Source organism: Dendronephthya gigantea, unplaced genomic scaffold, assembly GCF_004324835.1.
Source record: "Dendronephthya gigantea isolate DGI-Jeju-01 unplaced genomic scaffold, DenGig_1.0 000248F, whole genome shotgun sequence".
In the NCBI taxonomy this organism is placed as follows: domain Eukaryota; kingdom Metazoa; phylum Cnidaria; class Anthozoa; order Malacalcyonacea; family Nephtheidae; genus Dendronephthya; species Dendronephthya gigantea.
The window spans coordinates 22,279-47,499 of record NW_021163258.1 but is presented as its reverse complement, the minus strand read 5'-3'; the positions used below and the strand labels follow the sequence as shown (position 1 = coordinate 47,499).

The following is a 25,221-nucleotide window of genomic DNA, read 5'->3' as shown; positions in this document are numbered from 1 at the left end:
TGTTCAGTTGTTCTCGATACTGGCTACAGTCATCCGTGAGGCCGATGCAAATATTTCAGTGCTCGTATAGTCTGTGAAAACAATCAATTTTCTGAAGAAACAAATAATGATGACGATTAAAATTTAAGATACCACGGTTCCGGCGTACATGTACGCGGCCATCTTGTTTGCAATTTTCTTGAAATATAAATTTAGATGTAAATTAAACTCATATAGTTATAAGTTATAAGTTATATTAGCTACAGACGATAATTAAAACTAGGTTCCTAACACTATAGTGGCTGTTTGGTGCAGCTTATTATTGTTATTTTTATTTTTATCATTATTACTATTATTTAAATGTAAGCTGTCTGCGATAGAGCGTTATATTTCAACCAAAAATGATATCTGGGACTTTCTGGGTTTTATTTATGATTACAGAATTTAAAATTAAAAACTTTATTAACAAAAGATATTCAACATTTTAATAACTTTGCTGGAAACATAATTCTTTAAAAAGAGAAATACAATTATTTATTCATGTTCAATAAATTTTTGTTTGAGTCGGCATTCTGTATATGTCAAGTCTAGACCCCGAAGCTCCGCTCCACTCTGCAAGAATTTAAAGAGTTATGTCGACAGGAACTTTCCCGATGTGCATGAACGAGGTTTCCAAGACCGATACATGTTTAATAATCAGCGGGCGCGCAAACTAATTGTTTCTAATAATCTCTAATAATGGCCTCATTTCTGCAGCGTCCCCCTAAGGTTGTTGTGGTTAGTTGAGTTTATTGCAGCTTACCACTTGCTTGCCCCATTTAGAGTGTCTACTTACCCACACTCTCTTTTTGGCCCATTTCAAGCAAACGAGTTGCATCGTTCGTCAAACCGTGACTTGATTCTCTTGATTCAGTGAAATAAATCAAAAAATGTTTTCCAAGGGCCCGATATTTTCCGAATCCTTGAATTATTTTATTTAGCAATTGGCAAGGAACAAGAATTTTAAAACGAGATCTCTCTAGGTCAAGATGAACTTAATTAGGAGTTCAAACGTTCCCACGCTTTGTCTACAACGGAAAACCAAACATTCGTAGGTCTGCTCGGAACGCCAAGGTCTGTTCAAAACACGAAGACTTATAATTGCGTGCTTGGAAAATAACCTAGCAAAACACTTATGTGACCTAAGTATAAATTCAAATCATTCACGAAGAAATTTATGTAAAAATATATAACTCGTGCTAAACCAACTACAAGTGTAAAATATTCAGCCTGTTTATCAATTCTCTTGTTTTTCGGTTCAAGTCATTATTTCAGTATCTATTTTCCGGCAAGAATGCCGGAATTCTAAAGCCTATTTATCATATATCGCGCAATCATCGCGCGGCGACTATATACCATTGCCGGTTATCACTGAAAAATATACTGCTTTGATATTTTCACATGGAACCAATTTTGTCGTCACCAACCAATTCACCCAATTGGGCACTGATAATAGATTGCTGAATATCGGCGATATATGAAAACTATGCAGATTTCAAAGCTCATGCATTAATTCTGACTAATTCATTGAGTGTGACACATGCAGAAGTGTTGTTCTCGCTTATCGATGAGAGATTTAGGAAAAACTATCAAAATTAAAGCTTCAGTCAAGGTGAAATACCATCGTGAAATACCAATTGGTTACGAAATAGTTAATATGAAATAGTAGCGCGTACGTAACGTTATAATTGGATACAGCTAAGCGTTACTTTTTAAGAGCATTGACTTGCATGAACATTGACTTGTCTATGGTTCTGGTCTACTGGATGGTCTGTTTGGAAATGATATGACAGGGAGTGCATGTGGTAGAGATAATGTGCGAGAACTTGTTAAATACCTAGCATATATAGACTATAGTATAATCTAATCTGTACCTGCCACAAGAATATTATGAAAGGTATATACGTAAGAAGTTATATCCTTTATAATAGGATTTGGTTTGACTTCGCATGCATTTAATTACTAAGGCTGGGTATTTCAGTTCGTCTTATTATAATATACTGTTCAGTGTTCAGTGAACTGACGAGGCATGTATATGAAATACACGCGTAAACACTGGTTATATATTTATTTTTGGTAGACTAAAAAAACAAATCAAGCTGCCGTCACTTAGACTTAGTCTTTGTGGTCAGGCTTGATTATTTTTTTAGTCTGATAACACATCCAAATATCTATAATCAATTATAACACGTCCAAATATCTATAATCATCACAGACTATAATATCTGTCGGTCGCATAACAGCTGGTCGAAACTTATAATTTCCGCTCTTCTTGTTTATAGTGAAATTCTCAAATTAGATTCTTAGCTCTAAGCTCTACACTTCATGCACTTCTTTTCAGAAAATCCTTAATATATTCTCGTTTTAAAAAAAATATTTCAAGTTGACCGAGCTATTCTACGTAATCAGTTGTTATACATGTTTTTGGCAAAAATAGTCCGTCAGGGATTTTCCTGTTTATTTCCCCTTTTCTGCATGTACTTAGCGGCGTACCGGGTAATTATAAACGAGCATGTTTGCCAGAAAATGCGTGTGAAGCCGGTTTATTATACCCGAGAGATGGATGAGAGCAATTGACCCCAAAATTTCCTGCTCTCTATCAATATTTAATATATGGCAAGGTGTGGCAGACACCGGTTGACTTTCCGCAAGGCAATTATGGACAACGATTCCTGGTAACGAGTCCAACGATTTGTGTGTATATGTGCACGCATATACATGCAGATGCAACTGAGCCGATGTCGCTCCAAAGGCAGTTAACGTAAAAAGTAAACCAAATTTATGTGTAAGTTTTCAAATTCAATTCAAGGTAAAAAATTCACATACAATTTCACCTTTCTTCTTTAATTCATATCTTGTTTTCAAGATGGCTTAATTCTTCGGAATTTGTTTTTCTTAGATTGTGATAAATATCGCAATTTTTATTCACCATTCACGTCATGATTATAAATCCACGTTGTTCTTATTCCTAAATCGGTGTACAGAACCGTATTCTGGAAATCGCACGCATATTTGTCGGAATGCATGTATGGCTTCCGTCAATTCAAAATCGATCGTGTGAAGCGGATATGATAATTAAGAGACACACATCGTGGGTGGGATAGACGATGGTTCATGACACCATGCAGTTAGAGTTGTCACATTTAACCTATAAACAGCATCGTGCTAAAAATATCGATTGGTCTGTGTAAATCGGAAAAATTGAACTCTTCCAAACATCAATTTCACATGAATGTTTTACATGACTAAAGAAAGCAGATTTTATGTGAAGAGTAATCTCTTCCGTAATATTCTTGTATGTTTGCATGGTGACAGTCGATAAGTAATTTAGCTTGTAAGTAAGTAAGTACACCACGTAAGTATTTAATACTGCATAAAAAATGAAATAAAATGCAGTATTAAATGCTTACGCGGTGTACCTACAAGCTAAATTCCCTAATCTCTTTAGTGTTTTAAACGGAAGGACAAACAAGCTATAGCTAACCGGACAAAAGCAACGATTATGATCAAGTCGTTTTGGGCAATGCATGTCCCCATGTTCTATGGCCGCCGTATCAGCAATTTTGGCCACGTCAATATATATTTCACCTGTTTCAAATAGGGAGTATAGTTCAGTGGGTGACCAACGTTAGCAACCTAACTTTACTCTCTAGCTATACTGATGTAAGAAATGTGATCGGGTATAACAGTTGGTCATAGCTAATTTTAAGAATTTTTTATCACTGCACATCACAGCAGGTATAGTAGAGGGGGGGGGACACATGATAAATATGGTTCAAACAGGAAACAGGGGTCTGTAAGACCTCCTACAGAAAATTTTCTGTATTTTTGAGTCCCTATGACTTGATTTCCAGCATTTTGGGTGACAAATGACTATTACCGACGAATCCATCTCAGCAGTGTGAGGTCTGTTGCATGAGAAAATACCATTTATCACTGCACATTTCTCATTTTATCACTGCATATTCTACTTTATCTCTGCACAAATTGGTTGTCACTGCACACTAAAATTAGGTACAGTATGCACTCGGTTATATTGTACCAGCAGATTCTAATCAGGTCTCACTGAAAGACATTGAACACTGAGCCAGAGGATTGATTTTGTGCGCTTGTGAAATCGGCTTGCAGTATTTATAATTTCCAATAATAACCTTGAGCGTTGTCACAGTTGGCTTTTGCTGATCAAAATATATACCTTTTCGGTATACTAGTTACAACTTCATTTTTTTATCACAAAACTACCTTAAGTGAAAAAGATAAGCCTTACGCAGGCATATATGTTTAGATTCGGATCATCTCGCTTAGTTCAACACGGCATGCATGAAATATTTTTTTCAATATTTTTAAATGAACATAAGCTTTACCGCTAAGTTGACTAGTTAAGCCCCCTTAAACAATTTTAATTGCATTCAGTTTCAAAACTATAAGTATAAACAACCTTCAGGCACTGTTTGATTTAACTCAACACCGTCGGCAAATTCTAAGTAACGTCACATCGTGTGAAAACGTGCCCTTTGTTTTCTATTAAGCCAAGGAAAATAATCGAGTTAGATTTCTAATGGGCCATTTCCTTTTCGAGAAACATTTATTTTAATTGGTTGTTTATGTTTAAATTTCAATAATTGAAATGTGAATATATGAATCAATTTTATTGAATTGCTCGCGGCCATTCAAATAACAGTTTCCATTGAAGAACATGCAGGCCAGTGGTTTTTCCCATCTTCATTGAAAAACAGTAAACCTTATTTAAACTGTTTTAAGTGATATCATATGTCAGGAACCATCTAAAACAAAGCGCACCCAACGCGATTTTGATTTCTTTTAATTCGGTCGATTTTTACAGGCATGGTCGGCGGACTAGAAATTTCTCAGTATGCGGTGTTTATATTAGCTAAAGGATTTTTGCCGACTGATTTTTACCACAGAACACTGAACACAAAATCATTTTGATTTTTTTCTTCTTTGTCTGTCTGCCCACTAAAGACGCGTCGTGTGCGCATTCCTTTATCAAAGGCAGAATTTTAATTGTTCTGATATCCAATATAAAAAGCAGCCAGCGCTATAAACTTTAGCTGTCACGTTCCGATATAACCAAGGAGCAGCGTGGCAGTAAATGTGGAATAACAACTGCCTAAAATAGACAAAAACACTTCGACATTTCATGCGAACTCTCCTGATAAAGGCCCTTATTAGGTCGAAACGTCGAGAAGTGTTTTTTTTTCACTTCATAAATATGTTATATACCAAGCACAATGAAAGTAGCATGCATGTCGGGCTTGGCAATTAAAACTTCCCTGAATAGAATCTCAAGAGCTCTTCAAAACTCCGTGAATATCCGTTTCAGTAATATCCATTTAATATTTTAAACTCGCGTTTTTTAGTTAAACCTGATTTTTATGACGCTTCATAAGCGGCGCCGGTTCAATTTTAATTGTCATCCGTGCTTTAATATGAAATGTTTCGTCTGTCGTCGGAATCTTTCTCTCTTTATTGATCACGAACACATGCAACAATCGATGTAAACGTGTCAAATTAAGCAAAAGCAGTTCCAAACTCGAAATGAGCCCAAGATCTGTTTAAAAATTTCTTTATTCTACTCAAACCACTCTATTCTCTAACTGTAAAATACATTCAGGTGTGAATCAAAAGTTAAAAGTTAGCAGAAGTCATCTGATGGAACCGGCTAACAAAGGGATGGTAATAATTCAGCTGCTTCCTTGGCAAATTGATTCCGGATTTGTTAATATACTCAAAAAAGCCGTGACGCCTTTAATAAAATGTAAAATTAATGCCTGTTTTTCAACTGTAACGATCGCTTAAACTTGCTAGGAACTTGATTGTGGGATGCTTTCCTCCGGCGTATGCACATAATTTTTACCGTAGCGTAGATATTTATCAAACCAAATGCCAGGGTATAAATAATATTTATATATCATATAAATTATAACAATGTAATGCGCTGTTTGAATGCACTAGAGCCAGCCATATGAGTGAGTACTGCACTTAATACGTGCAGGGTCAGGGCTAATCCGTTTCATCAACAACGCATTCAAAATAACAGTGCATGATATAAAAAATGGCAATGAAAAATCAAATAATAATAGGTAATAGTAGCAACGTGTGTGGTGAATTTACGAAGCTTAGCCGCTTTCCACTGTACTAAAGCCCTGGTTCCACGGGTGCTATCTCTCAGCCGGAAATGCGCAGTATTTCGCTGGCTCCTTCTGAAATCAAGCAGACTTAATTTATTCAAGTGGCCATGCACAATTCAAAAGAAACAGGCGAAATTTTTCGCATTTCGCCATGAAATAGCGCCCGTGGAATCAGATGAATTTCTTATATTTGAAGACATAGCCACAAATACAATGATTGAACTGCACTTTACCGCCTATATATTGCCTTTAAAAGCCTTTGCGGGTAGAAATCTATGAATCCTATTACCATTAATTTTGGTGTTTATATAAAGACGGTTAAATTTCCACTAGGCGGAACTTTTCGATCGAAAGAGTATTTTTGCTTGGTTTTTTTCAGTTGTGATTGATCAAGAGTATCCGCTTGATTGCAAGGAATCCCGATTGGAAAGAAAACTGAGCAAAAATTTTGGTTCGATAAAAGAATTCCATGCACTTTCTGGAAACCAGCCTCAACATGCGAAATAATCATTAAATGTAAAAGCAATTTGCACATGCATGTGCAACGGAGTAAAGGGAAGCTCAGATACCATGCAGTCTCACTCGGCGTGAGGCACTTTTGGACAGAATTGATTCAATTCGGTAAGCAAAATACGTTAAAGCATGCGTTCGGGTACCGTATGTTTACTTTAAAATTATCTGATTAGGGAAGAATGACAACTAATGAGAGTGGGACAATAGGACACAATACGTTATATACACAGATTCATAGAACCAGTGGACCAGTAACTAACGCATGTGCACAATTGCATTATCGCAAGTTTTCTTGTTGTGAATATTGTTTCCATAGTATATAGTATCTTGCGTGACTTCGTGTAACGAAAGTTTTGAAATTTCTGAACATGATATTAAAGTTTTTTATGACTTTACTATATAATCCCGTTAGTCTGTCTTTGTCTGTTAGTCTGTAAAACAGTTATAATGCACGTAAAAAAATGGAGGTCACCGTGCCTTTTTTTTAAGGAACATGTTAACCAATATATACAATTGAAAAACAAAAGCTATATAATCTGAGCCGAAGACGGTTACCAGCTATAGAGAGTCGGTGTAAAGGAGTGTTCTTCTGAGTTTCGAGTCTAAGGCTTAGTTCATACATCACGTGATTCGCCTCGAATGCAATTCAAACAATAGAAAATTGAATGATATATACTTCATTTATGCATTTATCATTTATGACAGAGTTCTTCATTATACAGAGAGCGACTATATATGAAATGAGTTGTACTCAGTTTTATGTCATTTCGTTTGATACGAGCGTTGCATGAAAATTCAAACATGTGTCATGGGCTGCATGACAACATAAGGGGAAATGACGCATGAACGTTTGCATGCATGCAATAACATAAGAAAGTTCGACTGAACGTTTTTTACGACGACTCCATTCTTTGTGCCTTGTGGGTGGGTCAAACTATGAGACCAAGTTAACGTTAAGAAGTAGATTTGTCTACAATTACGAGTGGATTATAATTCAATAAGGTTAAGCATTCATAAGCTCTCATTCAGCTCTCCTTATGGTTGTCATCGGTGCTCCAAGGTGAGTGCATGTGAGATCAGTCGTGGGATGGTGGTAATACGTCCTGTTGTTTACTTTATATAGCCAGGCAGTAAGAACGTCAATATAACCTTGCATACACAAACAAAATATAGTGAATTGTCTGGTTCATTGTGAGGGGATTATAGGTATGGGTGGGACAAGTAAAATCTTGTGTGCAGTCAGTATTTCGTGTTTAAATATTTAAATTCCTTTTGATTTTTCCATGGAGCATCGAATGTGAAACAAATTCAGTCAATCATCGACACTCCAGATTTATCTTTATCAGACAGACTACATTGTGATAATATTTTGACCTTGTACAGTCTGTCCCCTTGTTAATTCGAAGTCTTGTTTTGACTAGTGTTAAAACTAATTAGCAGATACATTAAAAGCTATTAGCTACAGTCCATAACATTTAGTTATCACCATATGACAATACTCCGTCAATAGTAACGTGGGATAATATAGAAATAAGGAATAGAAAAAAAAATAAGGATTGAAAAATATCGCATTAAAAAAGCGCAATTCCAAAGTAGGCCTAAATTTTGAATTCTGAAATTACTTACTACTTTGTCCTTAATAGTGTGTAATTTCCTCTGTCTTTATAGACGTAAGCTTGAACAAATCACTTCATAATTATTAATTTGTTCGGTACGACCCCATTATCATAAGGACAAAAGCATTCGCCGCGTCTAACCCGTTTGCGCGCGATCTTTCCGCACAACTAGTCAATATAGCCTATAGATCTAAAGTCCACCATTCTCACTATAAAAATTCCCTGTGAGGCTATGTAGCTAATTTCAGGCATAAGCAATGCAATATAAAAAGCATACGAAAATCTACGGCGGTCTGTATTGACTTGATTTGTTTTTATCAGATAAGTGGTTTCAGACTATTTTGCGCGGTTACAGTTCCGAGCGATGCACGAATTCCGCATTCACAGGACGTCTAGATACGACGTAAAATTTGAAAATACACTTCAAGATTTTCTTGTTATGTTTCAAAACTTGCAAGAAAACGTGTTTTTACTATTTGCGGGAATATGGCAATTCCACCGTCGCGTTTTTGTACGCACAATGGCGAATGTCGGGTGATTCGGGCAGAATAAATCACCACAAGGTGTATATGCCAAGGAAGTAATGTCAAAAGTGTGTTCTGAATTTAAGATTAACTCATGAATGTATATACTTCTGCCTTTCTATTAATCAGCAATTGCCATGTATAGTACGTACAAAACACGACACTGAAATCCGTCTAGAAAACATTCTATGACAAACTAGATAGAACTGAAATAATTGAATACATATTGTGTTTCTAAAAGAAAAGGGACTGAGTTTGAGGCGTTTTAGCTTCTCCGAACGAGAAGTCGCTCGTTCAGTCACAATAATTTCGATCCGGCACGCAGCCTGCGTGATAACCACGAACAACACAAAAATTAAATTCATTACAACAAGACAGATTGAAAGCAACAGTCATATGCAACATGCAGATATATGTCGCTCTTTTTTTTAAACTACGTATATAGTTCTAGGTCTAGCTTGTCCACGCCTCCAACCCCCATCAAAACCATTTTCCACTTCAAGTTATGCCCTGTAGGCTGTAGCCTAGTTGTTTCTGTCAGCCCCGCGAGTGCGTAACCCTGACTGAAAGATACGCTACTTTTCATCACAATAACGCATCGATCAAGAAAGGAATTGTTTTTATGAGCGAGTTACGAAAAGGAATAAGAAGTTGTGATATACTGACATAAATCACATTGGTAACTTATCACTTTTATATATCTATTGAGTCTGTCTGATGATGCTTTGATAATAGATTCGTAATGATATATTTTTGTAATCATATATATTCGTAATCAAATTATTGTTTAGTGTTCTAGCTACTTTTCGCTATATGTTCACTAAGCAGTTGCATATATATCCATTTGGGCCGAGGGGAAACAGATTATCGAATCCTATATTAAATTGCAATCAATGTAATTATGTAAAAGCTCGACTGCTCGAATATACTTGGCATTGCTCCGCAAAAGTTGAGAGTTGAGACCTCCGTGCTGTGGTGGAATGTCGGACAGGCGGAATATGCCAAAATTTCTCAAAATTATTCAAAACACAAGACAGAGGAGGCGGAGCCCATTCCTCCCGCAGGAAATGAACCAGTTAACAAAAGTCATATCGCAGACAATTGAGTAATTTATAAAAAATTTACCATTCATTGACGCAAAATTGTTATAATGACCATAACAACCACATTTTAAACCAAAAGTGATTGCGCACATTGTATCGTATAGTGAGGATATAACATGCATTTGAGATTGACATGCGTGGGTACGGTGTGTAAAAAAGACATGTGTATATATATATATATATATATATATATATATATATATATATATATATATATATATATATATATATATATATATATAGTTTAAGTTCAAGTTAGCCATATTTATCGTGATTTGAATAGCTTGTCGGCTGAGTCCAATAGCATGCATATATACTTTAAATGCCGTAGACTATACGTTTTTTTTCACATACGCAGCGTAATAGGTCTATATCACATTACAGTTTTTTGCCCTTATCCGATATTACGGCTGCCTTCTACTGTCGCGTTTTTTGCACATAGCTATACCTATAAACGCACGTAAAAGTTTAAAATCATTTGAATGATACTTTAAAAATCCACGATTGAATAGATGCGTAGGGTTGAATTCGGTTGAAGATTTGGTATGTTTTTTCTGGCATAATATCAATTATATAACAACTTATAGAAGGTTTTAAACTTATACGTACGTACAAAAAACGCGACAGTGGAAAGCAGCCCTAATATGCTTAACTGGCTGACTTGTGTAGCTTAGCTTAGCTATGATATACGCCCTCATGTTATGTGCTCAAAATAGTCACCGCATGCGTATCAGGCAAAACAGGGTAGCGGATATTAGCGGGATTAATTGTTCCTTCCACGACATGATGCCCACTCAAGAGGGAGCAAACATGCAAGCCACCGGATAAGCAAAATAGCATAAAAGGCGGGCGCACGCCCGGAAGGGTCACACAAACACGTCGGCTGGGATACAACGCATGTACAAGAAAATTCTATTTTCCAGGTCAAATCGCAAGATGAAGTTACTCTGCTTGGCGCTCATTCTTGTTTGGGCTAGAAAAGGTAACAATTTAAATATCTTCGTACGTTACAGCCACATGTTGCATTTGTTAAACAGATTAGGGTTGATTGCGTGCTGTTTACTGAATCGCGTGATGAATTGTTTGGCGAAGTTAATTTCGTAAGCTATTAGCCTACCAGACCAACTTGTTATGACCTCATTCAGAATTTTCGCGTATAGATTGGGAATTTCGATACCAAATATGTAGGATTCTTTTATATTCCTAGCGTAACCGATTTTCGCATTTAAAAATTCTCGGGATGCATCCCCAGGATACATAGTCTAAGAGATAAAATTTCACTTCGCAAATTGTTCAATGAAATTATGTAAACATAGCTACACAAGGAGCAAAACTATTGAGCCCTGTAGATATAGCCATCAGCATCACGATCATGGGATTTCCGTGTAAAATCCTTCATCACTTCTATACAAATCGACCTTGAGCATATTATAAAAAGGAGATTAATGTAACTACATTAGCTTTTCGCGATCGACAGAACTTAATTACATATGCTGGACTATAATTTGGAGTGAAAGCATTAGGATATCACAATATATAGACAATACCACTGCGCAAAAGAGTCAAGAAATTGTGATATTTCATTTTCACATTGAACAAAATTGGGGAACGTTTTCAAACTTAACGTCGACGTTTACGTGAAAGCGAACAAAGGGCGCGGCTCATGGACTTGGGATCTATTGTAATTCATGGCGTACTTCTTGTCTTAAGGCAATTATTGTCTGCCACAGTGCAACATATGCTGTAGATTTTATCGCACATTGGCGTATGTATAAGGCATTCTCGGTTCCGCATAACTTCTTGTTTACGCCGGTTAGCATGCATATATCATTGTTTCAATCAAATATACTAATGAACCAACTCCCATCAATATCAACTCTATATCAGGCGGAAAATTTTAGTCGGAGATTTTTCTAGCATTCTCTTTTACAAAATTTTCTCTTCGTCACTTAGGCTGGCAAAAGAGCCGCAATGAATGTAAATTAGAATGATATAGAACTGAAGAATCTTTGATTTAGTTCCGTTTTTTTTCTGTCGCAAATGTACGTGACGTATAACCAACTGATCCTCGAAAACCTGAACACAATACGGGTGCGTTCTTTGGCTTATCGGTTTGTGGTTATCCATAGTGTAAATACAAATGACCACACAATTACTTGGACGCATTTTGATCTATATAAGTTCCTGGTCGTCTCTGATATTAATACGCAAATATACACGGTTTGCACAGTTTCTTACACTTTTGAGTTTCGACTGAAAATATTGCGTTTATTTGAGAGTTTATCGCACCGATTATATACAGATTGTTTCTCTATGAGAGAAAAAAGGAAGCTAAAGACAGAGATAAACAATTAAGCTTTTGAATACGATATATAAATCTATGTATATATGTTTAAAGTTTAAAGTTTATTATGTTTAATATATATATGTGCACAATGCGCATGCACGGGTTTAATGCATGTGGGATAGAAAAACTTCACCTAAAGGCTGAAATCATATTCATGATTAAGGATTCAATAAAGGTTATATATACTGCAGTACCATTTTCTCGGAATATACGTTTAAATCATGGTTCATTGTCAGTTATTCTCTTTTTAAAAGATTAATTTCGGCTTCCCATAGGCATAGAGTTATATTCTTTAGTGAAAATTATATTTTATGCGTACATATTTATATACTCGAACCAAAGGGCGGTGCACTTTCTATTTAATTCCAAATCAACACGACTATAAAATTTCTTCCCGGCGTTCATCGATAAAAGATCTTGGCCAATTTTGTTTAAAAACCCAGTAGGACCGCCTTTTAAGTGAAACAATAAAAGTCTAAATGTTTGTGTTTCCTGTTTTGATATTTTGATCGGTCTGCGAACTAACTGCGAACTATAATATATTTGAAACTAAACTTAATATAGCGCTTCTTATGTTCTTCGGCTTCGCAAAAGCCCTATATTAGGCTACTTCAGTACATATAATATTGCAACAAGTTGGTGCATGAATTACACTATACAATACATCAATCATCGCTAAAAGTAAACGTTTAATTCATGCAGTAACCGTTCACGAACCAACCTTGAAAATTATTCTTGTTGTCATCATGCATATATAACATATCAAATAAATATGTATATATAGTCTTCGAATCTCACTAAAACGAAAATTAAATTGACTTATGCTCAATATATTTTGGCAGGAACTCACGAACTATAACGCTTGCATGCTCAGTTTTTATATTGTTTTGTGAACTTGCAGAGCGGCAGCCGTCAAGCCAAGCAACGTATCTTTATATAGAGACTGGCAGAATATATTCAGAGCGGATCGGTTTTTTAAAACGTCGTGTGAGTTTTCTTATATATATGCCGCTTTTTTCATCATGCACTAGAGCCAACGATCGAGGACGCGCTGGAAAGAAGAAGTTATAAAACATAAATGTTATATATATGCTTTTAGTAAGATGTTATATATCAAGTGGAAAGAGTTCAAACCACTGCCACTGGCACTGCCAGTCTGCCACTCGACGCCATGCATTGCATGCATCAGAAACATCCGTAGAACAAATATCCTGCGCATACAATTTACCTGACGAGATTTACTAATGAGATTTAAAGCAATTAATTTCCAAAAAAAATGATCCAATATTGCAATGGCTTCAACTACAACAAGGCGCCATGCAATAGCTAGCTATAGGTTATATAGCGATGATACTGCAAAATCTGGTTCTGATTTCGCAGAACATCGTCAATGGAGGATCATCATGATATAAATCAGAACGCGATTAGTATAGTTTCCAAAAAGTGAGGAAATTGTTTCTCTTCAAATATATCTATGACATTTGTAAAAAAAATTAGTATGTATAAAGAGCGCGTTGCATAGTGCAGCCACAGATTCGTTTCATACCCGATAGAGCACATTTAGAATATATTCTTTCGTCTCTGGCAACCGACGCGTTAACTGCATGACGGTCGGCGACATACGTCGCGACTAGGATTTAGATACATAATGTCAGCCAAGATCTAGCTCTAAATTTCGGGATAAAAGCTCGTCAGCTGTCTCAAGTGACGTTCATGCAGCTGGATGTCTCATGCAGATGTTTCGTTTCACATGCACGACGAGATAACGGAATATTCCATCGAAGTTAAAAACATCAGCAAAACATATTGACATCAGCACGATCGACTTCCCACGATTGACTATGGGGCGGTGTAATTACAAAATAATTAGAAAACGTATGCGTTCAAACTTCAAAGCGATAAATAATTAAAATAACAAGAGATGAAAATTGAGTTGCATGCATGGGCGTTGTTTGTCATTTGTCAAGTTGAATGTATGTGAAACATTAAATTAATTGCCAATCCAAGACGATTTCTAGATTATTCTATCGAAGCTGGGATTAGGGTAAATTTATTTTAGCCTTTTTCAATCAGGACAAATTTGTTATACAAATTAAACTCCATAAAGTTGGGATTTTGTAACAAGAATCAATAGTTAAAAAAATTCTGCACTTTAATGCAAGGGCGCCGGTTGATTTAAAATCATCATCAGTGAAATAAGGTAACATAAATATGAAAATTTCGAGCGGTCTGGTTTTTTCACGACCTCCGTTTCCAGGTCAGAACACAAGATCATGGCACAAGTTTATAGCCCCTTGAAGGGACGTAAAAATGACGTAAAAATGGCGAATATATAACACGTGACACAAATCATGACTGATAGGGTTTATTGGCATTGCAATTTATAGATTACTTCTAACGCATCAGTCCAAAATGTGTTAGGCCGGCTTCTGATGTTACGATTTTAATTTGAGAAAAATGTTCGACTGGGTTTGTTTTTGTGTGAGAAATTCAATGATACCTCAAACTGTTTAGCAATTTGGGCTCATTGTCAAGCACAATGTCGACCCGGAAATTCATGGTGTCGACTGGTTTTGACTTTTGAGAATAAGAGGAAGCACTTATCACAGGAAATTTCACCCAACAACAGCAAAAATCACAAATGTTGCGCCAAAGAGATAAAATATCAAATATGCATATGATTTCCGATAAATTCGTTAGCAAAAATTTGATAGCCACAAAGCGATAACGGTAATTAAATGTTTGATTGACTATTAAATACGACATGCATGTCTGGGAGAAGCGTCCGGGAAAGATCGCTTTCGAGACAAAAACAAAGGAAAGCATGTTGTTTGCCAAGAGATATGATAAAAAACGCTGCCGCATTTCATGCTAATTACGTAACCGTGGTTGGAAGTTTGATTCATTGCGGGAATTCACATGACTTTTTCCAGAGGTCAACCATATTGGGACACATCGGGGCTCCCAACATACGTAATCAGTGTAAAAACATCAAAGAAGGCCGGATATTAGAGAGATATAAGGGAGATCGTAATTTAAAGTCATTATGATAACAATAACATGTGAATTTCATTTTAGTCACCCCTCTGCACTGTAGATGCTCTGGAGCGTATTGTGACGATGTCACCCTAGACAATTGCTACACGATACATTCATGTTTTAATCATACCATTGGAGGAAACGTTACATATGGCTGCACCGAAAAAATTGGTTGGCAAAAGCTTTTTTGTAACATGCCTCCTGGGATTTTTACTTTAAAATGTTGCACATCTGAATTCTGTAACAGTAATGGTTTACCTTCTAAGCCTTATTTACCAGGTAAGTGCACTGATCTGTTACGGCGCATGCGCTAGAAAAGTTTAATTATTTATGAAGAAATACAGAGACGTATAGAGTCAATTTCAGTAGAGAGTTGAGATTGCAATTCTAAAGTTTCTCAGCTCTTATCTGTGACGGATACAATGTTGAAAACAATAATTTATCACCCCTTTTTTATAGTTCCATCATTGAAAATAGCTAGCTTGGTCAAGGGCAAAGTTACAGGTTATATAAACGATACTTCTGCCAACAGAGCTAAATCGATGGATACGTCTCACGGCCTATACACCAGGAAGGACGGGTCGGCGGTTGAGATTATTACGGTCTAATGCACGACTCTTCACGTTTGATCACCTATCCGTGAATACAACATATGTTATTGACGTAACATCCTATCGAGGCTCTCTGACATCAAACAGATCACAGCCACTAATAATCAAAACCGAAAGTGTTGGTATGTACATTGTTGGCATGCAAATTCAATTCATATTCAAATTCGAGTCATATTAGACTAGTTTTTAGTATCAAATTTATAAACCCCCAAAGCTATTATAGCCACCAGCTGCGTTCTCTCAGTCAGAGAAATTGTTTTCTGCGCTAGCCATGACAATATACGAAGTTCTAAATTTGTTCTCCCTGTGAGCGCTTATAGTCGGTCAGTTTTTTGCTAGTCGTTTCTCTATAATAATTGAAGACTGTTGAGTAAAATGTTGACTATGTTCTTCTTCCTTTCAATTATACCTTAGTCTGGTCGCGCGATTATTTAGATGGTTTGTTGCTTCTTTTAGACTCTGACTCAGAAAATCTACTTGCAGTTTGATTGAAATGCATTTTCTGACTTGGGTAGGGCCCAATAGGTTACAACCTACCTACAGTAATTAAAGGTTACAGCTTTGAGCGGTCAATTGCTATTACTCGACGTCGCTGCACGTATATATTGTACTTCCTCCCAACGTGATGTTTGCATGCTTGCTATTTCAGAATGCGATTACTACAGGAATGGAAAAGTTGGTGGCAAAAGGTCTTGCAGCGCATTTGGATGCTTCAGCTTATGGAGAAAAAACGGAACGAAACTGGAAATCCAAGAAAGAGGATGTTGGAATAACGTATCTGTTTCAAAATGTATGGATTTTAATATCAGCAGTAACTCGACGTTTGTGTTCTGTACGTGCCACAACGGACATTGCACGCCAGCTAGGAAAAAATTGAAAAACCAAGTGGAAACGTTCTAGATTTAAAGAACAATGATATTGAACTTCTACGCTATTCTCTTTTGTTGCAATTGCACTGAAAAACAGCGTTAGCAGATGGTTGCGCGTTTAAGATATACCTTAAAGCGGAGTTCAAATTTAATGGAGCTCAAAAACCGCATTCATGCATATGCGTTTCCGTAAGTCCTGCGACAAGCAATGGTATTTCAAAACAATGCTTCAACGGACTCAACGATGATCGAGGAGCCAGTCTTATAGAACAGTGTTTAAAGTTGGGTTATTTCCATCGCAAACAGTCTGGTGAAAAGTCAGTTTCTGGTTGTATAACATTATTTAATATTCGCTTTTTTAAGGCCCTGTGCACAGTGCAATTTTTTTTGCAATTAACTTGTAGATAATTGAACTCTGCCTTTAAGAGATGTAAATTACTGCATGAAGAGTCTTCAAATGTAAATGAGAGAAACGTGCATAGAGTGTAATAAACAGCGATTAACACAAAAGTTTCGTATTTGCCATATTTACATCTCTGAAAAGTGGAATTGTAAATTGCAAGTAGCATGAAAAATTGCGCCGTATAACAGTGCGTTTACATTGGCCATTGAATCGCGCAACATAGCTTTAATATTCAACCATGCAAAAAAGAGATATTTTAATTTTATTCCTTGTATATATATATATTCCTTATACACGAGATATTTATTTGTCCTAAGTTAAAACAAAAGTGGCCGTAGAGCGTTCTTGTGTATAAGTTAAAGCATAAATAAAGCATCGTTTACAAAGTTCTATGTTCAGACTCCTTTGCCATGCCATGCCAGCTATTCTCTAGGTCAGTCAGTTAGTTGAATATACCGTGAGCCTATACATATTTTCTTAACCCTCGCATGTAGACCGTTTAGTTTGAACCATGATTTGTTGTATAGTGTACCAATTAGTCCCTGTTAAAGCAGGTTTTGCATATATGTAGCGCAACCCAATTGATGGCAACGTCTATTTGGATGTTTTCTGAGCTTACATGTAGTTGAAAGTCTACTTTACTGAAACTGGATGGGCTACAAACAGGAGAGTTATGACTTCGGACATTGTGATCGGAACCTCGCCCTCTTCCTATCCGCCTGTTTTTACCCAAGATTTACGGAATGCATGTTAATTCACGAGGGTTAAGTAACTCTTTTGTACCAACTCCCTGGGTAAACTATCTGGTTCAAACTTACCCTTAAGTTGGACCTATGTGATATAGAACGCAGCTGTGAATATTATTGACGATAAGTTCTGCATTCTGCGGAATCACTGAAACGAACCTTCGTTTTAGCAACGCTTGCCTGAAAAACGAAAAAGATTGGTTTTACACTTGAGAAACGATAGAGTGGAAAGTCGGCTTACCTAAACGCGCTACAATTTGCAAAAAACATTTTCTGCTTAAAATATTCGTTATCGATACATGCATCTGTAGAGGAGGAACTAACTTCTTACAGTTACTTTCACAAATATTACCAACGAAAGGCAAACGTCTGCGTTGTGACGTAGGTCGCTGGTTGCGGTCAAAACATGCTTAAAAGATTAGCCAAACCGTCTATTTGGCCAAACAGAAACTTGCTTTGTCGAATTGAATGATGATGAGGAAGTCGAATTGAATGATGAATATTCCTTAAATGCAACGAAGGAATGCACGCAGTCGAATAAAAAGTGACGACTTTTCACCCAATTTGCGGAATTTACAAATCGGTCCGCGAATTTTCAAACTGTGGTCAGTTTGATAAAAATATTTGCCCGTATGGGCAGACTAAACTCTCCTTCGGCATCAGTGATAAATAAAACGGAAATAAAAAATGACTATAATCTTTTTCACACAAACCTGAGAACCGTTGTTTTGATTATACGCAGCAGTTGTTCTTGCTCCGCCATATTCAACTTTGGTTTTGTGAGATATCTGTGTCAGGACATATACGACATTGACAAACCGGATAAATATAGGATTTTATGAATTACGTCTGACTAGGCCTCAGCTTTCCCCGGGCACAAGGGACGATTTGTGACGCAGTATAGATAATTGAGAAGGGAAGCGATTATGCAGGTCGGCTCCAGCAAGCACACCTGAAAAGCTGGGAATATTTAGGCTGATTTCTCTATAGAATGCAATACAAATATATATACCTGAGTAACAACGGCGCCCGGCCTGTAACTCCCATTACGTTTTATTGTATCTGTTTCCTTCATCGGACTCTTTAAAACCTATAGCAAAGAATGCCGGGAAATGAATTGCAAACAGCGTATATGCGACTAATTAAGAGATAAAATACTTTTCTCCAGTCCTGTGTGAGCTTGTGGAGAAATGGTGCGGGAAACATTAATATATACTTACAACAGGACAGCTATTTCCAGTTCTGGGTACCTTGTTTGCGTCCTGTTGCGCCAGCCTATAAGAAGAGAGTATCTCGATGAATGTGCTGGGGAAGATCTTCAAGTGACTATATACAATTGTTGGGGAAGATGTTTAAGTAACTCTATACAATTGTGATGCTAGTTGACCATAAAAAATCCTTTGCATGCACTCAGAAGTTCGGTTACTTCCTATTGCAATCATAAAATGCGAATAAATTACACCCAAGGCAGAACAATTAAATCTGTTAGTTCACACCATAAAGCCACGTGTTCTTACTTTTGTAATGATAGAAGGTTACCAATGGCATGGCGGGAGCGGTTCACAAGTTGACCTAAACGCAGGGGCTCCTCTTTGAAAAATCTATGGAAAGAAAAAATTACCATAAAATGCTTTTTATTCCTACGAGGTAGAATTATTCTTCTTCACAGATCACGCATGCATGAGTGCACGAGGATCACGCACTTTTTTAATTAAGAAAATTTCTGAATCTCATTCGGCTATCTGATATGATCATAATAATCGGATCCATATGCTGCTGACATTAGTGATATCCAGTGTAAATTATCGTGGAAAAATCGTCTCAATTTCTTGTAATCATTTCTCATTATAATTATTTACCTCTCTTCTTCAAATAAGGAATGTTTTTCCGCGGTCATTACGCCCCTTGCATCTTTATTGAGGCTTTCAAAATCAGCTGATATAAAAAAACAAATTAATATATTTGACCGATAGACTGAATTGAATTCTATCACTGAATATTAGTTCACAACTCGAACTCCTGCCGTCCTACGCCCTTATTTCGTATAGGTGAAGTGAATTATGATTGTATCTTACACTTTAAGGAAGCAATTGATCGGTTCAAATTTTCAAGGGAGGCATGAATTTCATCGAGTTCACTTTGTCTTGTACTTGATTTATAATTGACCGCTGCTTCTCGCAACATCTCAATCTCATTCTCCAGACGTCTGCGAGTATAAAGAATATGAATTTCATAATCAGTTTTTCATTGACGATTTCACTATCTCCATCATTGTTATCTCAACGCGCGACGTCATTGTAGGCTACCGAAAACGAGGTTCAGCAATCGTGCAAACTAACCTCATAGTTTTTTCAGCATTATCGCTGCGTCTTTGATATGCACTTTCTTCATCTCGCATTTTTTGTCGTTGAATATTAGAGTTCTTTTGTGAATCTTTAAACAACAAGAGATTGATTTGTCATTATAATATACCACAGATTGTTTTGCTGCTACCACTTATTACCAATTTAAAGATGTTTAGAGTGTATCTTTATCACGTCCAGGCCCTTTCAAGCGGGACAGGACAGGACAGGACAGGACAGGACAGGACAGGACAGGACAGGACAGGACAGGACAGGACAGGACAGGACAGGACAGGACAGGACAGGACAGGACAGGACAGGACAGGACAGGACAGGACAGGACAGGACAGGACAGGACAGGACAGGACAGGACAGGACAGGACAGGACAGGACAGGACAGGACAGGACAGGACAGGACAGGACAGGACAGGACAGGACAGGACAGGACAGGACAGGACAGGACAGGACAGGACAGGACAGGACAGGACAGGACAGGACAGGACAGGACAGGACAGGACAGGACAGGACAGGACAGGACAGGACAGGACAGGACAGGACAGGACAGGACAGGACAGGACAGGACAGGACAGGACACGACACGACACGACAAAACAGGACAGGACAAAACAGGACAGGACAGGACAGGAGAGGATACGACAAAACAGGACAGGACAGGACAGGACAGGGCATTGACAGAGTTCTATACATCGCTATCTTGTAAAATCTCTTTCCGTTGATCCTCCCTTCCCTCCCCATCATAGGAACGAATCAAAACAACATTTAATAATCTCAAGATCAATCTTTAGTCTACCGAATCAACAGACTTCAATACAAAAAATCGACGTACTTGACACAACAGTTTCAATAGCCTGGGTGATTCGCTTTCCTGTCTTGGAAATCATGGAATGAAAGATGTGAGAATTGTATTCATGTTGACTGCGCAATTCCTTCAACTTTAACCTCAGTTGCTTGACATCTTTCCGGAGATATGTGGACTTCACCCTAATTGATTCATCTCTTGCACGGTGTGATGTATCCACCCAAACTCTTGGTCTAACAATTGATCTCCTCGGCGACTCTGCCGTAGAACATTCTTGCTCTTTTTCCTTATACTCTTTCGAAGGAGAAAGAACTCCCACTGTTTCTTTGCTTGAAATCAAACTCGGATGAGGTGGATTCGTATTTGGTTCTGAAATTTATGCAAAGTAAAAGACCTATTACTGAAGCTCTAATCTAATTCATATATTAGAACGTTTCCCAATGGTGTCTCTCATTCAGATTTGATGCTGTGGCTTAACTCGTAGCCCTGTATTTGCTGTTTTACTTAAACATGCTCTTTTTTAATGGAAGGAATATGAAACACTCCAGGAAAGTGAATGACATACCTATAGAACTTCTTCCACAATTTACAGCAATTATAGATTCCGTTCCAGAGTCACTAGCAGATCTTATTTTGTTGGTAGAACTAGAAGAGATGTAGGCTGGCCTGAATGGAGCATCAAGCGAGTCCATTGAATTGTCATAACTTGTCACGTCACTAACACTATCTGTTCTTAACGCTTCTTCCGGAAGACCTGCAAGACTGTTCGGATGCGCTTCTGCAGCACCTCTTGATGGCCTTAAAATGTCAATATTTCATGCTGCTTTGAATTTCATGAAGCTATAAATTTTAGGTTTCGATTAAATATCGATAAGCGTGTAACTTTGATGTATTTTGTCTATAATGATTTAATTTGTACTTACTTTCTGACTTCGTTACTGTCAAGCCTTGATACCACCCCATTCGGCATCGATTTTGGGGTAGGCGAACCAACATTCGAATGGCATGTGGGAGACATTTCGTTATGGGTAAAAGTTTGCCAAGCTTTACCATAACTCGGTGAAAATGGAACTGGGCTTTTTGTCCTGTAGACAAAAATCGCCGTAGAGCAAATATATTAAAATAAAGTATATCCCCTTAAATGAGAAGCTAGCAGTCGGACAATCGAATACCAGTAAGTTTACCCTGTAAAAATATTTTATTATTGATAAAATGTTTCATTATTGATATTTTAAAATACTTTGCAGTCAGTATAATTGCATGCGATAGACAAAGCCTGTACGATTTTGAAAAAGAAATACTTCGTGCGTGTTTGGAGCAGCCTTCGTGGTTAGGTTTATGACACATTTAAAAATATAATACTCACCTGTTTAGTGGGCTTGGTCTTGACACATCATTTGGAAAATTTTTAGCAGGAACAACACTCGTATGTTTATCCTTCGGTGTACTAGACACTATATGACGTTTGGGAGTCGCGATATATCCAGATTTCGTGGTTCCATGAAATGAATAGCTCCCTGCTCTTGTGCGTGATATTCCTTTTTGTGTAATTGCTTTAGAGAGGGCATCGATTTCTGATGAATTGAAACTTCTGGATCGTCTGCGTTCGTCATAAGTGAAGCTACTGTTAAGTTTGCCGTGGTCTGGACTCCGACAAGGTTTTTTCTTTGGGGCTAGTAGTTTTAGATGACTTCCTGGGTGGACATGCCTGTTGATTTGAAACAGTTAAATGTGGCTTATTAGTGCCATCGCACATCTATACGTTGAAACTAATATATAAAAGATAAATAAACAAAGCAGTCCCTGTACCTAACGTCATTCAACTCTTTAAAAGCTCGAGTGAAAGGATCTCTGATAAGTAAAATGCCGCGATCAGCACTAAAAGCGTAATTCTTCAACTCGGAATGGAAATTGTCTTGAAACAATAGCTTGATGTGGCCCAGTGTGGCTGCATCCTCAGGCAATTTCACCTGTTTGATTTCTTCCCCACATTGTAGCCAGATGGTACCTGCATAATATTCAGTAGAAACTTGATGAAATGAAACAGACGTCCGTTATATAAAAAGGTAGCTAGTTGTCGTTTAACTATAGTTATACTGGAACGTTATACATTGGTATGTGGATGCGTGCACAATTCTGGAATTCGCATTCATCAGATAACAGTGGAGTTTGAATGGGCAAAATTCGTGAAAAAATTTGTTGACTAATCATTACTTAGAATCATGCTCAGTTATATTAATCGTTCATGATGGAATTTTTATGTTGGTACATTACCTGATTTGCTATCTACTTTTCTTGGCAAGGCTGGATGAGAAGTATCGGGGCTTTGTGGATAATATCCATAACGATTCCTTGCTGTGAACTTCGGCGACCTCGAAGGCTCCGAGCAAACATCATCAATAGACTGAAAAATATTGTGGTATAAAGTATAATCGGCATAACATGTAACAACGGGCGGGCTTTGCATGAAATGTCATTTTATGCGCATGTGCGACTAGTTTAGTCTCGACATTGTCGTTTCCTACTTTTCGTGCGACAGTTCATCGTTTTCTACTTGATTTTAGGTGTTATTTTCTATTTGGTAGATGTGATCGAGTGGACAAGTTACGGATGTTCAGATTAGAGCACGAATCTATATGGCACGTATATGTACAGAACATAACTATTCACTTTCTTGCATCCGCCAAAAGAAGTAAATCGCAGCATAGACAATCAAAGGCAAGAATTCCCTTTGATTGTTTATGATCGCACTAAAATTCGCATGCAGCAAAAATTGCAAGTGTGTACGCCCTTATTAGAAACAATGCATGGTTATACTTAACGAGTATCATAAAACTGGATTTTTGCTCACTATTTGATCTTTGCGAGTTTGATATTGGCTAAGATCATCTTTGAAGCGAGATTTTAGCATATGTACCACTTCTTGCCGGGTCAGATGCTTCTCTTGTGTTTCCACCTGGATTATTTTGGTATTTTTCCTCACATAATTGTCATTTTCATCAACCAATGTTGTTTTTTGAGGTATCGCATCTATGATGACGCTGTCACTGTACACTGTGGCTGTTTTTTCAAAACAAACACCTTCGGTCTCATCTTCTATAAAATTCAGTAATTCGGCATAAAAAAGTCTGCATATTAGTAAATGCTTCCCGCAAATGCTCTCTTATTGCTGCTTTTGCCGACGAGTAGTTTCTTTTCGCCGACTCTGGGTAACTGGGTTCGACTACGAGAAAACGTGCTAAGGGAAGTTATCCTGGTTAACCGGCTGAAAAATATTTTGAAAAATTCCTTTGGGCTCTAATGCATTTAAGTCTTCAATGGGGATTTGAAAGTCCAAATAATTTCAGCGACACCATTGCAAATTACTGACCGAACGCGAATCTGATTTGTTGCGTAATAAAATTGTATACTAACTTACTGTAGGGAGCCACTTTAATGGCTAGTACAGTTATTTTCTATTGGCGGGAACATCAGTTTACAACGGCAAAGACAGGTTAAAGCCGGGACGCCGGAGATACATGCATGACGCTCGACTGGATAATCGCCCAAAGAAAAACCCACTTTTCATTACTCTCAATATTTCGTTCGTTTTTATATATTGATAAAGATAGTTCTTTGCCTCAATACGGTACTGCTTGACCTAACTTGAAATTGTATAAATGCAGTCTTGGCCGGACTGCGAGCATTTGGGCCGTATGCCAAGAAATTATCCTTTGCCTTTGGCTTTGTCGATCTGCCATCGCCTAATTTTGCTTAGGTGGGGATTATAGCATATCGAATGTTAAAGCTTTAGTTGAGATAGTTAATAAGCTGCCCCAGCAAGTTGGTATGTAAACCTCTAAAGTAAAGTATTCACAGCACGCTAGTGATGCAAGTTAAGAAAGTGGTGGTTAAAACATGCTTGAATGCATGCAAATAATTGAAACTCAACAAACAGCATTTTGAAAATTAACTTACTAATTTTCTTCCCAGAAAGGCGAGACAGAAATCGACTTTTCCACTCTGCCATTATTGTAGATGGACGCTCTCGAACCAAGCGAAGCACATTCAAGGAAGATTATTGTTTGCCGGCAAGTTTTAAAATGAGGCTGGATTTACATAACATACATACCGTATAA

General features: G+C 37.3%; 1 protein-coding gene and 1 long non-coding RNA gene across 5 annotated transcripts; one reads left to right on the top strand and one right to left on the bottom strand.

The window, feature by feature from the left end:
• Positions 1–3: 3 nt before the first annotated feature.
• Positions 4–25,172, bottom strand: LOC114540700. 4 transcript variants are annotated; one of them, XM_028560826.1, is made up of 17 exons: positions 25,061–25,172; positions 23,955–24,199; positions 23,378–23,507; positions 22,913–23,111; positions 22,470–22,811; positions 22,027–22,188; positions 21,669–21,901; positions 21,131–21,472; positions 20,281–20,374; positions 20,017–20,147; positions 19,801–19,876; positions 19,459–19,542; positions 19,162–19,216; positions 18,954–19,031; positions 18,655–18,729; positions 18,014–18,121; positions 4–91 (listed from the first exon to the last, which is right to left on the bottom strand). In XM_028560826.1, exons 1-16 carry the CDS (start codon positions 25,110–25,112, stop codon positions 18,056–18,058), a joined length of 2,364 nt encoding a protein of 787 aa, XP_028416627.1. In that variant the 5' UTR covers positions 25,113–25,172; the 3' UTR covers positions 4–91; positions 18,014–18,055. The 4 variants fall into 4 exon arrangements, with proteins under 4 accessions (XP_028416627.1, XP_028416626.1, XP_028416628.1 ...); XM_028560825.1 differs by lacking the exon at positions 4–91 and adding an exon at positions 15,870–15,945; XM_028560827.1 differs by lacking the exon at positions 4–91 and having other exon boundaries at positions 17,482–18,121; positions 19,192–19,216.
• LOC114540701 lies at positions 10,810–15,850 on the top strand. Its single transcript, XR_003689097.1, has 3 exons — positions 10,810–10,908; positions 15,352–15,591; positions 15,772–15,850. It is a non-coding gene; the product is annotated as an uncharacterized LOC114540701 (long non-coding RNA).
• Positions 25,173–25,221: the final 49 nt, after the last annotated feature.

Bases quoted from the DNA above. Each gene is read 5' to 3' on its own strand.
- LOC114540700 (XM_028560826.1), bottom strand. From the start codon at position 25,112: ATGGCAGAGTGGAAAAGTCGATTTCTGTCTCGCCTTTCTGGGAAGAAA. The intron at 19,543-19,800 runs GTAAATAATTAT...TTCTTTCCATAG, and splicing joins TCCTTATTTGAAGAAGAGAG to ATTTTTCAAAGAGGAGCCCC. The intron at 18,122-18,654 runs GTTTGTGTGAAA...TTCGTTTTTCAG, and splicing joins ATCAAAACAACGGTTCTCAG to GCAAGCGTTGCTAAAACGAA.